Below are 16,608 nucleotides of genomic sequence, written 5' to 3'. Positions count from 1 at the left end.
CAGTTATGAAGCGATCGATATGAAATTAATCATGGTTGTTTGGCGCACATACCAAGAACCACGAAAACATTAAAGATTATACGCAGTTATTTATTTATAAAATGGAAAATGTAATGGAAACCTCGAATTCTTTGAGAATGGCAGTCTAGAAAACCATAAAATACAATCTAATCTTCATTCTTTAAGTTCTTTATTTATTATATTGCTAGGTTTCTGAAATATAGATTAATGTTCTTCCGTTCGAACCAAGTTTAACTAGATTATCTTACCAGTGCTTCTAAGGAGTTATCCGAATGACAATTGACACAGGAAACTTGAATCTAATACTTAACAGCCTAGTGATTCTGAACATTCAATCACTAAACGGATAATACCATGTCATAGTTAATATTTAATAAAAACCAGTTCCTAACTAAATGACATACCTGCGATGGTTCAAAATACTGACAATTATAAATTAAAATATAATTTATAACGAGAAATATTTCAACAAATATTCTTCGTTTCACGCAATGGATTTGACTAAACGTAAGGCACTGCAAAGGCCAATACATTGTCCATACGAAAATACAGATCTTTAATAAACTGATCCTCTGTTTATTTTAACCTGTTAATTGAATAAACAACTGGAGGCGTATACTAAAATACAACTTGTTTTGCGTTTACATATTACTATTTAAACTAAGGATGGATGCTAACTCTTTTTAAAGAGCTGTCCAAATTTATTACTCTGAAACTAAAAAATGAACATGTACACGTAGCTAATAAGCGTGATAATTACATACATTGCTGTTAGTAAAAACGGTAAGTGTTTTTTTTGTGTGGCTGCATTCTTTAATTTCAATCAACAGAACAGTTTAATTAAATGCTTTACCTGACCACAATATGAAATATTTCCTACTGGTAGGATTTAATTTCATTACGCGGCTTCGCCACGTTCCAGTTTCACGAAATGAAAGTACTGACTGGAAATATTACGTTTCATTGTTTACTCGCCACTCGCGAGCCAGTGTAGTGATGTTACTACTGTACTCGTGTCCTGCTGTATCGGAGAATTGAGGACACGAGGCTTGTTCACGTGGGGCTGCACCGTTATATGGACTGTTACAAATGCGTATCTGTCGAGGAGGATCGCGCATTGTAACAGTTAATACGTACATAGATCTACATATATGAATCTGCAACAAAATCCATTATGAACACAGTTATTAGTGGATTCCCCAGAGAAGATTTATGTATTGGCTAAGCGTTGATAAAGGCTATCGGTCGAGGGAGTGGAAAAATTTCTCTTCTTTCTGTCTTTATGCCTATACATACGCTATCTAGAAAACGAACAAACCTATAGACCTTACACACATACGTAAGACTGATTTCGATCATGGTTCATGTCAGCCTATGGTATCTAGTGGAGCGTTAGCAAATATTTTTAAATAAAAAACCCTTCACGGGTAACCATAATGTTAACGTGAAATTAGTAGAGTAAGCGAATTTGTAAGGAAACCGACTACAATCATGTGAGATTTTAAGGGGTGCCAATTTCATACAAAAATTTATAAGAGTGGAATGTCAATGTTAAAAGTTGGCGACAAGATTTGATTTCAGCACGCTCTATAGCGCACAGAAACTTTCATTATTAGAACAATGCTATGAAACCTAAAATAATGGATAACCTTGTGTACGTATCATGTGGCAAGTTATCTCGATAAAAATACCGCATACATTTTGAATGAACCTTAGTTTCTACATAGACGGGAATTAGTCTTATTATTGTGTATGTCCATCCATAGTATTTGGCTTGAGCGTTATTGAAGCCTATATTTAAGTGGGCTTTCACAATTGATCTATTTGTCTGCTGAGGGATGTTAAAATCTAATTTCTATTTGATAGTAGGTTTATTTGTACGTACGGCATCTTGAGAATGAAATGAGGTACAGATTTGACATTTTTCAAGCAACCTCAACGAAAGCCTAAGCCAACGATACGTGGTTTTGTGTTGTCCTACCTTGTTATACTCACTTTCTTAATAACTATAACCACGTCGAAGAAGCCGATATTCGGATTACCCTAGCTTCTAGAAAGATGTGTTGCAACTTTTAAACTTTTGGAAGTGTATTTATCATAAATAAATAAGCTGGCTAAAACTCTTTACTTGACATCAAACAGGATGTACTATTTATCTGTGCCGCAATTTTTATGTCAAAAACAACTAAATTTACGCATTAATTATTTAAGAAAGTTTTAATCGGGAACTAGTTTTTATTCCACAATTTTAGAAATATGCCAATCCATGGGAACATGTCTTATGGAACACTATATATTTTAATATTAATAATAATAATAACCGTGAAAAACATCCACTACCCTAGCTAGAGGCAATTTTAATGTAAATGTCCTTTGTGCAATAATTTCAAACAAATATGTTACAATGTTGTGAAAGCAGGAGATTTTAGCTGAAGTAGGATGAGTACAAAAATGTTAAACATAACATTCTAAAGATAAAACATAGCTTCCTATTTTTATACCAAAATAAAAACAGAAAACTTATTAATTAAAAGATTAGGGTAATATCTTTTAACTCAACTCTGTAGCTCTGCCCAGACATAGTCCTTGTCTTGACTGTACTACTACGCATTTAAAGGAGTAACCATTGTTTACCAAATTTTAAAAGCATAACATAACAATTATATATATATATATATATATTATATATATATATATATATATATATATATATATATATATATATATATATATATATAAGCATGTTTTATTTGCATAATAAACATGCGGAAAAGCCAAAATCAGTGATTTAACAAGAAGCTATCTTTTCTGAATTGATATAAAAACTAAATGGGCAACGGATCATAAAATTGTATTCAAGAGCAACACAAACTGTGCCACACGAATTCTACCGCAAGTTAATGGATTTGGAGATATTTTTGATTGATCGTGTTTCTTTCCAGACCATTTGGTTTAACATTTCAAGTATTTACCTCCGAGTTCTTTGCTTTCATTCAAATTTCCCTCTGATACGTCAGCAACTTCAGGAAACTCTTTGATAAATTGATACCGGAGCTGTTAATGCTACACTCCGCAGTGGCAGCCTTTGCAAGTCATATTCATTCAGATTTAGACTATTTATTTGACTTAAGTTTCAAAACTACGAATTTTTGTTTAGGCGATTAAACCATAAATAACTTCAAGAGTGATGTCATAACGGTTGAGCAATTAATATCACTTTCTTTTGATAAAAATTATATAGACATTCCTGTATTGTCCATTTTTAATGGGAATTAATTGAGCAAAGAATCTTTCTACCTAAAAAACCACCACAATCATAACAACAAAGTATAATTAGGTATCGCGTAAAAGGCTATGAAGAAGTAACTTGACAAATTTTAAGTGTATATTATTCCATCCTTTAGATATTCTACGGACAAACAGACGCACAATCAGACATATATTAAATTTTCTAAAGCCAAATCCCACAGAAGGACATGCATCACCATAAAACCTTTTTTGTATATGTAGAAATGATACTTCAATGTCAATCTTGACTACAGATTAAAATGTACCGAGACATCTTGTCACATGATACATTATCATGTTTTTTTCATTAATTTAGGTTTCATAGCAGAGTTCAAACAAGAAAGGTACCCATGACCTAAAGGGGATACTGCAACAAAGGGTGTACTGAAATAAAATATAGTCACCAACATGGCACCAATATGAAACTCAATATTGTTTGAGTAGAAATGCTACATGCCAAATTTAAGTCCATAAACTTAACAGTTCTTGAGGTGTTCTGTAGAAAATAGAAAGAAAGACAAATAAACAGACAAATGGTGCCAGCCCTCTTAATAATAGAGAATGTAAAAAATCACAAACCTATAGCTCAGTTTCCAGATAATTTAGATGTTCAATCTAAGTCGATGTTGCGTATTACATATTATTATACTAATACTTAGATAATAATGAGAAATCATTAGCATAAATGTAATAATTTGCAGAATAACCAGGTTGCGCTATCCTTAAAGGTCAATACGAAGATGCCTTAAAGATAGCATATAAAAATCAGTCAAAGAGCAAACAAATTATGTTCATCATTGAATACACCTATGGTTGAGTATTCACATATGGTATATGAGGGATATTTTAGAAAATAAATACAAGAATTATCATTCTCCCCTATAAGATACAAAATTATTTACAATCCCTCTCATGTACGATTAAACATTTTTTCCCATGCGTGATATTGAATTGTATTTATTAACTGTGTAAGCTATCTGATAGAAGCTTCACCTTTTGTTATCTCGCTATCAGATAAATATCAGGTAAATCCAGAAACTCTGCTTCTTAACTCATTTGTGCCCTCTGTTTACATTTGGGAACGAACAGCCACTCTAGTTTAGTTTTCTGTGCCATTAAGTAACAATAAATTGTGTTTGCGTGGTTTATATCCACTACTAGAATCGACATAATAATTTTAAGGACTTTCTTGAAAATCGAAACCGCCACCTACCGATTAGAGAATACCAGGCTTCCTGCCATTATTGGTCAACTTTTCCTCTAGAAATGAATGTGCATGGTTTAATTTTTCTTATTGCCATATATAAATGACTTAATTCCTCATTATTACTCAATATAAATTTAAGAATGTTATACGTTCTGTGTGTATGTACCAAAGGGGATAAAATAAAAAACATTTCATAATCAAAAGTCTTATTTATTTTTTATATCATATGAGTGGATATTTTCAGTTTTACGATTGCCAATAAGTAGCAATGAAAATAGACATTCTTTAGGTTTTAAGAATATATCAAAATAAGTGTTATTTATATTAGTTTTATCTAGAATATAGACCTAAAATGAAGTTTATTTGAAAATTTATAGTAACTTAATTTATCAGAATGGTTAGCGTATCAAGGGAAAAACATATAAATGCCCTCATGAGATTTGTCGCATTTACCTACATCTAGTCTCATGAAAATCAACTCTCAGTCAGACAAAATGAAACTTTTCTCTCCATTAATACACAAATAACTTTTTATTCTTAGGGAATGTTGATTACAAGTGTTAACTTCCTTGATTGTTGAAACTGTTACTAAGTGTTATCGTCGATGGAAATTGACCGGCTTGATGACCAACGAATCCGCACCCTACAGAAAAATGTAAACATAAAAAACTTTAATTTTTTAAATGTAATTATTTATTAAAATAGTTTAGAATTTTACTTGTAAAATGTGTACGATTCCAGTATTTATATAATATAGTAGAAAATTGTTCAAATACAAATGTATAGAAAACTTTGGACCTATATTAATTTTACCCATAATATAAGTATGTTTATGACCAAAGTAAGGGTACACATTGTTTCGGTTTAACATTGCACTTATGGGGTTCAACTGAAATGGCTACCATTACAGCCGGGGTTTAACATAATATTAAAGACCATTGCCCAAAAAAAAAAAAAAAAAAAAAAAAAAAAAAAAAAAAAAAAAAAAAAAAAAAAAAAAAAAACTGTTTACCGTGTTTATTTTTGTTTTTCGTATTTTCTAAAGTGAGATGTACTATGTGTTACTCCCCAGAAACTAATATTGATAGAAATATACATGTGTAAATAATATTTGTTTTGTTTTCCGTACTGTAGAGTTAATATAACACATTTTGGGTTTTTTGGAAAAAGATAGCACAAACTGGCTTATTCTGTGAAATAAGATTAAATGTTAAACATGAACATGGCGCTTAATTAAAAATAAATGAACTTATGTTTAAACATTATTTATAAAATGTTTAAGCGGGAGTACTTATCATCTCCTTATTATAGTCCTGAACTGTGAATAGACAGTTAATATTAACACATATATTCGTCAAACTGTTTTGAAGGACGACGTACGGGGAATTGTAATTACTTAGTGTCAAGTGTCTTATGTGTTCTACCGGTCGCGATATTGTGTCATGTTAAATATTCCTATGTCCATAAAATGTTTTGTGTTTCCTTATTTATTTATTTATTGTGTTTTTGTGCTGTGTTTGTATAAAATTTAAATGTATCGTTTGACAAGAAATCACGAGAAATATTTCATCTTTATATTCTAAATTGTACATGAAAGTTCATTTCTACGTAGACAAGAATGAGTTATATTATAGTGCACGTCTAAGCACGGGATTGGACTAAAAATCATAGAAGGATATAACTCGTAAACTGAAAAATATCTTTTGTTTCCCGGGGATATAAAAACTTCTTTTTCCGTATGATTATCTGCCGTACTTAGACGACTTCAGATGGATAACCCTCGTTTGATTACTTACGTAGATGAACAACTTGTGTAGATGACTTACAAGAAGTTGAAACTATATTAGGGTTACCGTAACTAAGTTCTCATGATTGACCGACGACCTATAGGACCTCGCCAACAACCATTTGAAGAGATCTAATGAATACGCCAAGCATGAATAAATTTCATGAATCCCTATAGCTGATGCATTATTCCTTCTGATTCTCTGTAATAGTTTCCACGTTCGTATACATAGAAATATGTCAGAGGAACTATATTATTAAATGCCAATATGCTTATTAATTGGCCTAAGAGTATTATGTTCTGCTGTATTGCATTTGCAAGAAGAGTATAATTAATAATATTTATTAATGCTGCTCACTGTATAAGATTTTATTTGACACAGTCACTTAAACATTATTAATATTCCGTTACCAAACATATTTACGTCCACAATTATGAAGTATATTTTACTATACATATTTTCACATACGATAATCCGTTTTGTAATTTTTACTTTCTCATTTTATTTATGTTTATACATAATGAAGTGTACATAAAAATTATTATCTGGAGCAACGCTCTTTATTAAATTGAAGAATAAAATCTTGAATACAAGTTTAACAAATTGAAATAGACTTAAGAGAAGTGTTTTCTGAGAATTGTAATGTGGTTTCGGTAATGCCACTTTAATACGCCTCGAAAGGTTTTTTTTTTTCAGAAAAGTACAAAATTATTGCATAATTAAAATAACTAAGGAGAGTAAAAATTCTGTTAACGCTTTTGCAGGTCTGTTATTCGCAAACCTTGAGGCAGTCCACATTGTTGCCTGCGTTCTTGAATTTACGCGAAGAGTATTTTCTTTTAATAAGCAATTCCAAGAAGGGACCGCTATAAGATGAAACCAATCGTCTTAAACCACGTGTTTTACTACTTCTGATTAAATCTCTTAGAAAGAGGAATACTATTATATAAATAATGGTATTTTTTACGTATTAAGTAGTGTATTTTTTAAACTTATACAAATATTGATTTGACTTTAGATTCAGCCACAAATAGTTTTGTACAATCTCCAAAATTTTACTGAAGGATTTTATTACATGAAAGAGTATTTTTAATATTTCGTTTAGCATAATGATAAAATTCAATTATCATTAATTTAATTGAACTGTTATGGTTGAAATAAAAGAATAAAAGTGATAAATCTGCATATATATTTATTTATTGGCTGAGCGTTAGCGAAGTCTATCACTTGAGGTGCTAGAAAAAATTCATGCCTGTCTGAATGTCCACACGATGTGTCGAAATGAACTGACCTATATACTTGAAGTCATAAATGAACCTTCATTTTGATATGCCGAACACTGAGTTCGAAGTAAATTCAATAAACTCGGAAAAGATTAAAATATGTGACATATTACCACATGTTTCCTAACTATCCCAACACATACAACATAATTTGACGGTGAGTTGTAGTATAGACTTTTATTGTAAATTGGGTATTATAAACATGTGTAATGAAAACATGTAAATGTGTCACGTGGCATGATATTTTGAGAAAGATTTTATTTATAGACTAGAAATTTTGCATGACACTTGAGTGAACACAAGAATATGTTTTATGATGGTGCATGTCTAACTATGGAATTTGGCTGAGTATAATGCTTATCACAATATAAGCTGAAACAATTTCTCTTTTGTTTGCAGGGGGTGTACAATTTTTTTCCTTATTTATTATCTGACGTTCTATCTGCCAATAATGAAATGAAAGGTAGACTAGAATTTTTACATTGAACCTCAGTTAAGCCTGTCACGCGATACATGGTGTGGCGTACTCCTGCCCTGTAACTAATACTGATCTAAGTTATGAAACAATTACCTAGTTAACGGTTTGAGATAGTGGGAAAAACACGTTTTGGAAAATAAAATAATAATTGAAATTTAAGATATTATCAAAGTTCGTCTCAAGAAGCAGATAAAAAGTATGTCATAACATAAATTATTGTTTTACCAATGACATACCCTTATTTCTCAGTTAGAACTGCTGAATACGGCGAATTTATCTCTTTATTTGTTGTTTGACGCTTATTATACTACAGCCAGCTCTCAAAAGTACCAAAATATAATATGTATTATAGGATATTAGTTTTTTAACACTTAATGCAAGTCAACAAAAGCACAACTAGTACTTATATTAGTGTCAGCCAAGGGGATAAAGAGAAGTGGTGAAGTTTGTAACTAAATTATTAGTAACACAACATTAAATGTTACATAACCTGAGATATTTGTAACTTTCCCCCTCCCTCCGTGCCAGCGTTTAAAAAAAGTTGGGTACAAATCCCGTACAATTTTTTATAGAATTTATGAATCAATATTGAATACAAATTCCCTACGATTGAGCCTTAACGTACAGTATTACTTGGGTACACTTCTAATTAATACTAGTTTACTATTTAAAATTGCTATTTCACAATCTATAAAATTAAATTTTTAATCAAGGGAGGACCTATTGGGTGGAACATCGATGTTTGATTCATATTTTCCATTGTCAAAGTCTCACTGAAACTCATTTCCGACGAAAAGCAATATCAGAGAGCTAAACAGCACCTTTAAAAACGGCAGCCCTGGGAGCTGGCTCTATTCGCCCAGTTTTTCTTTTCTCCTTGAGTAAAATTAAAATTGTACAGTATGAACGTCATGCTTCTTCCAAATGCCCAGAGATAAATTAGATTAATGTTCATTAATAATACACAATTTAATTTGCAGGGATGTTTTGGTTCACATTTCTGTCCTATGGATTATTCAGCTGTATAGCAATGATGTAATACATGAGTTATAAGATTATATCCAAATATCACTGCTATAAAGCGCCATCAAGTAAAAGTTTTTTTGCTTTTCTTTCCCATAAGTAGTGACTGACTAGTTATGAATGAATCTCAAGATTTTCAAAACAATTGATTTTCTAACACTATCCAGTACAGCTTGATTGTCTAAACTTTCAAGGTAAGGTCCAAGATAAGATGTTTTTTCGAGACTTTTCAATAAATGATGTGTTTTGAAATAGTATACGTGGTAATGTTGTTACAAATGAACCTTATATATGTACTGTACATAGCGTCAAATTTTAAATAAAACTCATGAAAAATTATAAACAAATAAAAAATCCCACATTTTCTAAACTTAAACCATACATTTGATTTATTATGTCAAAAGAGAATGGAATCATAATTTTCAGTGTTGTTTGTAGTTTATTATAAAACTACAAATGTAATAGATGAAAGTTACCAGTTTGTATCAGAAGAATGGCCAATATATAAATAAATAATATTATTAATGAGCCCGAAGACTATTAATTGTTTAACCAAAGAAAAAAACAATATTTCTAAAACCAATTTGTAATGATAAATAGTGTGTTATGTGTGTGCTTCTTGATACTTTATGAAACATAATTAACAACAATATGTAATGTTCAAATTATAAACACATGTTTAATAAAATGTAAACCACTAAATTTATCATATACACATTTGGTGACAATAGCACAAGCAATATAATCAAAATCTCTGAACCAACATTCCTAAAGGAACACTCATATATTTCTAATATTTTATACAAAACTGTAGATTCATATAATTTAAGGCATAATTCCTGGGGTTTGTTGATAATCATAACAACATATTTTATAATGAAAAGCAATAAAAAAACACAGAATTCACTGTTCTAGCTTAGAGTATAAACTTTACTACTATCTGCCATAATTCTGTGTACTGTGAACAGTTCCTATAAAAATCCAAAACAATACGAAATTTTTCTTCAAAAAGACTATGTAGTATAAGTGTAATCTACACAACGTCAAACATTCAAACCAATTTTCTTTGGTTAATTCCAACATTCAAGCGATATAAAAGATCTGTTCCTTATAAAACTTAGCTTGTGCTTATGTTACAGTTCTTATAAGATTGAAAATCCAACATTTAAAATCTTGAAATATTTGTCTTCTGTTAAAACAAAGTGGTAACTATCCTAATTCTTACATTTGGCAAGGCAACGAAGATTTACTATGTAAATGTATCTGGTTCTTTTACCATATAGTAAAAATGGTAGAATCCAATGACGCTGTCTAGTGAGTATTGCGAATATTGAAAGATAACTGAGTCAAGCAGCTCTGAGCGCGGCTTCTACTTGGATAGGTGACCGCTGCTCTTTACTGTATTTTCAAGGAACTCACCTACTCATTTTTTGTGATGGTTTGGAAGTCCCCTTTAAGTCTTTGGTCCCCATGATAATCTAGTTTTGTTAAATTATGATAAGAAGATGACAAACATGTTATTGCACTTAGGCTTAAATGGGACCTTCGTGATTTTATCTGATGTGACATTATATTCAGGGCTGTTAAGGCTGGGGATAGGAGCCGCGTCCTACAGAGATCCCACGAGAAAGGATAGCGGGCTCTATATCCCAGTCATTTCACTTTGGAAGAAGGGAAGGTCACCTTTGTTCCAGCTTCTTCGCGCAAAGTGGGCAGAAGAAAGCATTCTCCCATGTCCATGTTATCAACAACCTTTAACACTAAGAGAGTTCCACCACCGACTACAACAGTCATCCTCCGTATTAGAACAGCCCTCTTGGTCCACACTTCCACCCCAAAATCACTACATTTATTGTTAGTGTAGTACAGCTCCTAGAAATACAAGGGTGCTCAGATGAAAGTGATACATCGGTTTTAGTTACACAACGTGTGGGTTGAAATGGACTATCCAGAAGTCAACCAAGTGTTAGGGCGCTTTTTTTAACCACAACGTCCGGTAAAATAAAGCATTTTTAACCTTAAATTTTAAACTAACTAGATACAAATATTATATAAGTGAGTTATCTAAAACGTTTGACGTTTTGTAAACTTCAAAAAACTAGGATTTTGTCATATAAAAAGCATATTTGGTTCGATTTGTTTCATCTCCTCACGAAACTTAAACTGATTTTTAATTCTGACCTGTTCCTATAGTTTTTACTCCAAGTAAGCATTCTCCTGGGAAGTAAAAGCGACACGAAAGGGTTTTAAAAAGAGCACATTTAAATATTAACTCTACCGTGTGGGTTATTTATACTTCATGTCTTAATATAATACTGTATATAATTATTATAAAGAATTCTGATGTATATTAAATTAATATTCTTTAGCTAACTCGGTTCTAAAGAAATGTCTTTTGGATATAAAAATAAGATTACCGATATATTTAGTAGACTAAACGGGTAAGATATATTGTTTTAGAATTAAGGATAAGCCTTTTAAATCAAATCTTGGGTTTTATAACGATTGTCCGATGCTTGGATAAAAATACAAAGAAAAGTCAGAGCGTGATATGTAATATTTTGAACGAAGTTCGTGGCCTTAAATTGTAAATGCGAGCCACTGTCAGTAAGCCTACGATAAACCCATGTAAATTATGAATGTTACCGCTATGGACGCTAATGTAACTACGTAAAAAGGGCAGGGTTCGGAATGTTTTTATAGATTTGGATTACCTTTAGTTTGAAATTAGTGATAATTAATTTTTATAAATGTAATAAAGTGTGTATAATTTTAAAAATTATTTTGATTTTGATATGTGCCTTAGTATAAGCCATTTCATAGAAATTACGAAAGAAAATAATTATTCTCAAAATTTATCGTCTTAAAGAAAACTTAGAAGAATTGAATGGTCAATAATGCAACTTAGTTTTAATAAATGCATTGTTATACAGTTTCGAGATGTAAGCAGCAAATGTTATTTAGGTGTACAAATAACACTGAAAAAGGTTCTTAATGAAAAATTTAACCAGCTTATCCACAACATAGACAAGTAAAATATATTTAAAAATGTTAAAAGACTAAGTTAACTTTATTTATACATATTGTGTTAATAGCTTTAGTTTCAAAGTTACTAAATTTTAGATTTTTTTAGTTTTAAAAGTTTGATACCTACGTGAAAATGTTTAAACTGTTGAACACCATAGAATAAAGTAACAATGGGTTTTAGAAATTATAGTTTATTTAAAAGAATTGTTATCTCACACTTTGTATACATTGTAAATCTCGACGAACATCATAACACAATTTGGATAAGAAAACCAATCCATGTACTAAATGTAGCTTTCTTAGAATTTCTGGAATATTTTGTCGGGTTATTCCAAAAATCTTTAAAACTCAGCGTTTTGTATTTAGAGTCACTCTTAAATATTGAAAAAGCCATATTTTATACACTGTTCAATTAGCGATAGCGTTGTATTGAGGATAGCTGGTATGTTACGGCAAATGGTAAATAGGCTTAGATTAAATTCAGTTTTCAACTAAATCTTACTAAATTTTTGAACTTGCCAAATGCAAGTATAAAGTTTACACATATGAAATTCTCTTAGTATATTAAAACTTTACTTCCCTCTCATTACGCATTTGTCGTTTTACCGAGACATTTAAATTCATACGCTATTATTATATTTGAATATATATTCTCTTTTTTACCAAGTAAAATCGCTTTCCCTTAGAGCTTAAGTTTTAGTAATAACTAATACACTTTATCCTGTCGGATATAAAATAAGCATTCCAAAACTAATTACTTCCCACTGCAATGATCTTCGAAAATCTGAGTCAAAGGGTTAGTTAAAACTTAAGCAGTAAGTAATCAGGTAATAATCAATTGAAAATATTCTATGTACTTATTCTACTTCGTTTACGCAAGAGCAACGTTCTAAGAGAAAAGCTTAGAAAATGTGCAGTAGGGTTTAAAGGGATTCAAACCCGGGATATTTTGCGCCGAAAGCTATTATAATGCTGTCCTCCAGACCATATTATGAGTGATTGTATATTTTAACCAATCTACTAAACATCAAAGTGGTTTAAAACTCTCTCTACATACCTTAAGATGCAGTTCCATTGCCCAAAAAGAGCTAAATTATTGTTGAATGTATAGACTATTCCTTGTTATTAATTACCTATTCGTTTTTTATGTATTTTTTAGAATCATAGTACTCAACTACATTTAACCAAACTTTGCTACTTATTAATGGATTCATCAAAAATAACATTTTGGAAATATTCAAATTATATTTCAAAATGGTGGTTATTTAACTTTGATACCTTTTGAGGTCCTTGTGTTTGAAATTGAACTGATAAATTCGATAAGAAGTTTATTAGGTAGTTTTTATATCTGATAAAAAACTTATTTGGTCGAAGCTCGGTCGATAGAAATTAAGTAAAGTAATAAGAACGCAAAAACAGCTAAGAGCATTCCTTTTATTATATACTTCACTAGGTTTATAGAGAGAATTCTGAAACACCTGTAGTGTACCTTAAAATATAAAATATAATAGTTATTGGTTATGAAATTTATAGAGGAAAATTCCTATCTTGACTAACCAACAATGAACCTAGATAGATAGTTATGAAGGAGAACGCAAACAACAGTAAACAAAGAACACAGTTAGTATAAGACTCGTGATATTGACAGCACAGTCTGTACCGTATCCCAGGCTAGTGTACTCGCAGATATCCACGGGCTTTAATTAAGCCACGCGCGCGTTACTGAATACTGAGCATACAAACATTACAGGAGCTGCCTCTATGGCAAACTGATAATCCGATATTACTTGCATTCACTACTAGTAATTCTGCTCTGGTTGGGTCGATGTTTGTATCTCCATATATAGTATATCAAACCGATACGGTCCTCGGTACGTATGCCAGTATTACTGGTAATAATAGTTTCAAAATGGTAGCACTTTGTATTTGTTCAACATTATTATTGCACACATACAGAAAAAGAATGTTTAAACTTTCAGATTTAGTGTTATTTCAACTATTTTATCGGTTTCAATACAGCGGACATTCCTATTATGAAAGGGACGGGTATGTCTCATCTATTTGGCTTCAGGAACTAAACCATGTTTTAGTGTTTTACAGCTGTTGCTTCGCACAAGCGCGTATAAACAGTTTTTAAAAGTATAAATTAACATAGTTGACATATCATAAAATACGATAACTAACTAAATTAAGTTAATAATGGTAGTTACACTTAACTGGTAATGTTCCTCATCCAGGCCAAAGAACGACAAGTTTCAACATTGAGGTCTTTTACTTTTGGTCAAAATTTAAATGGCTTATTTTACAACATTGCTTAAACACAACAATTTTTATATCATTTTAAATATTCAGGTCGGCTACAATATTAATGTTGTTCCTGCAATCTTTTTGATATCTCGAAAGTTGTTATGCCTATTGTTATTTCGGACTGCAGAACCTAACTTAATGCATTTTTCATGGGTCACACGTAAAAAAAGAAATATGCAGTAGGCCTACATGCAGTTTATAGGTCATAATTATATTAATTTTTAAATTATAATTCTTTATCATCTTAAAGAAACAAATTAATTTCCACGCTAAGTTGGTAGCCTTGTATACGCTCATTCAATGATAAGCATACATTATCAATCTTACAAATAGATATAACAGATAAAGCTGAGAGAAAGGCTTTGCTCTTTATTTTAATAACATTTAGGCGGACCTCTCCAGTAATACGATTGTAATCTAAGTTTCAGAGAATCCTGCTGTTAAACTCCAATAGCGCTCAATCTAATTTCAAGCCGATCGAAAGCCTTTGAGCAATTACTATCCGGAGACAGAGTACTTGCAATTGCATTGTAAACGAAAAATAGGTCTTAACTTAATTCTCTGATCCTGATTTCCTTCTCAAATGTTGCCAAGATATTTTATGGCGTAAAAGTTTTCTTTTTGGTACAATTTTAAAGTTAGAGATGATCAAAACTGAACTGGAATTTTCGTTAGAAAAATAAATGATTCCTTATTACATATATCTGTACGGTGAACCCTCTTACTTTGTTTATAGAAATCAAATCTGATTGTTGGTGTATTTACGTCAGCTCTTCAGTGGAATCTTTATAAACCTTGAATGGAATTTTCAGTTAAAAATATTACTATGAAATTCTAAACACAATAAGTACCGTTATAAGGATGGTTTTTGGTAGATTTTGTACACAAAATTAGCCTATTTCAATCACCCTCGTGTTAGAACTTATCGAAAGTTTTTTTAAATTAAAACTTTTCATTTTCTTACTCTGTGCTGAACAGTGGTTGGATAAGAGTTTGAAATCAGAAGTGTTGTTAACATCAAGCTTACTCTATGCTTTCTCTTCTATAAACAAACTGCAAGTCTGTTAAATAATTTGAAAAGATGGATTGTTTATGTCATTTTAAAAATTAATGGTGTATGTGTGCACGCGCGCGCTGAATCATATCTAATAAAGTTATGTAGAAATACTTCTAAAGCGCTGGTAAGAGGATAATTGTAATTGGCCGATTTTGTACAAAAATGTGCCTAGAAGAATATAGGGTGTATGGGGAAAACACAAGACTTTTTTAATCACAAAAGTTTAAAATAAAAGAAAAACTTATTTTGATTAAGGTTATGCAAAAGCGCTGATGTAAGTTAAAAAAAGTATCCCATAATTATATAGCAACTAACTTGGTATACATATATTGAGATATTGACATATTGCTGGATGGTTAAGTATGTAATTAACCATACGTAATTTATTTTTTAAAATATAACAATAAAAATGCATAGCAGAGGAACTAATTTTACAATTTCAACATTATAATTTAATACTATTAGTTTAATATTATTACTATTAGTTAATATTTGATCCCTTCGTAAATAAATTTTCTATTTACATTACGTTACATGCAGTGTGATACAGAGACGGCTACAAGGCTAGATTTCCTATGGGAGATATAAGCCTCGTGCATTGTTCGTTTGGCTAAACGGGAGCACATAAACTTTCAATTCGAGAGCTCTACGTTGCATTTTTTGACTTTTAGCTCGGAAAAGTAGTCCAAACAAAGACCACGATATTACATTTTGCCCCAGCATTGGTAATGCCTAAACTCAGTATGTTTGGAATATAAAACTTAAAATCCGAATTATTTAAGGGTTTTAGAGTTATTATTTGCTGATACTATATTATAATAGATATATTTAAACTATTCAAAAAAATAATTATCTCACCTAAATACTTTTACCTTCTATATCCACTAGAATAGTATTACAAATATCTTAATTTTTGTGCAATTTAAAACAAAATAATAATATTTGATAGTAGTTAAGTATATCTTGCGAAAAAAGTTATGAGAGTATGTGAACAACTCTTATTTAAAAATGATCACTCTGATATTGACTTAAGGTTTAATTTATGTTCTTTACTAACGTAACAATTTAAAAAATGCCTATTGTGGAAATACAAGATTTATTCTGATTAATAGACAACAGTTGGAAAATCT

General features: G+C 30.9%; 1 protein-coding gene across 1 annotated transcript in view; it reads right to left on the bottom strand.

Moving 5' to 3' along the window:
- LOC124358259 overlaps positions 1-13,189 on the bottom strand; it is a 145,896-nt gene extending 132,707 nt beyond the window's left edge. Inside the window, exons 1-3 of the mRNA XM_046810552.1 lie at positions 13,172-13,189; positions 10,771-10,959; positions 993-1,178 (exon numbers count right to left, since the gene is read on the bottom strand). Of these exons, the coding sequence (XP_046666508.1) occupies positions 993-1,178; positions 10,771-10,959; positions 13,172-13,189 (393 nt within the window). The remainder of the gene's footprint in view (positions 1-992; positions 1,179-10,770; positions 10,960-13,171) is intronic.
- Between the last annotated feature and the right edge of the window lie 3,419 nt (positions 13,190-16,608).

Source organism: Homalodisca vitripennis, chromosome 3 (genome assembly GCF_021130785.1).
Source record: "Homalodisca vitripennis isolate AUS2020 chromosome 3, UT_GWSS_2.1, whole genome shotgun sequence".
In the NCBI taxonomy this organism is placed as follows: Eukaryota; Metazoa; Arthropoda; class Insecta; order Hemiptera; family Cicadellidae; genus Homalodisca; species Homalodisca vitripennis.
This window is presented reverse-complemented; position numbering and strand designations above follow the sequence as displayed.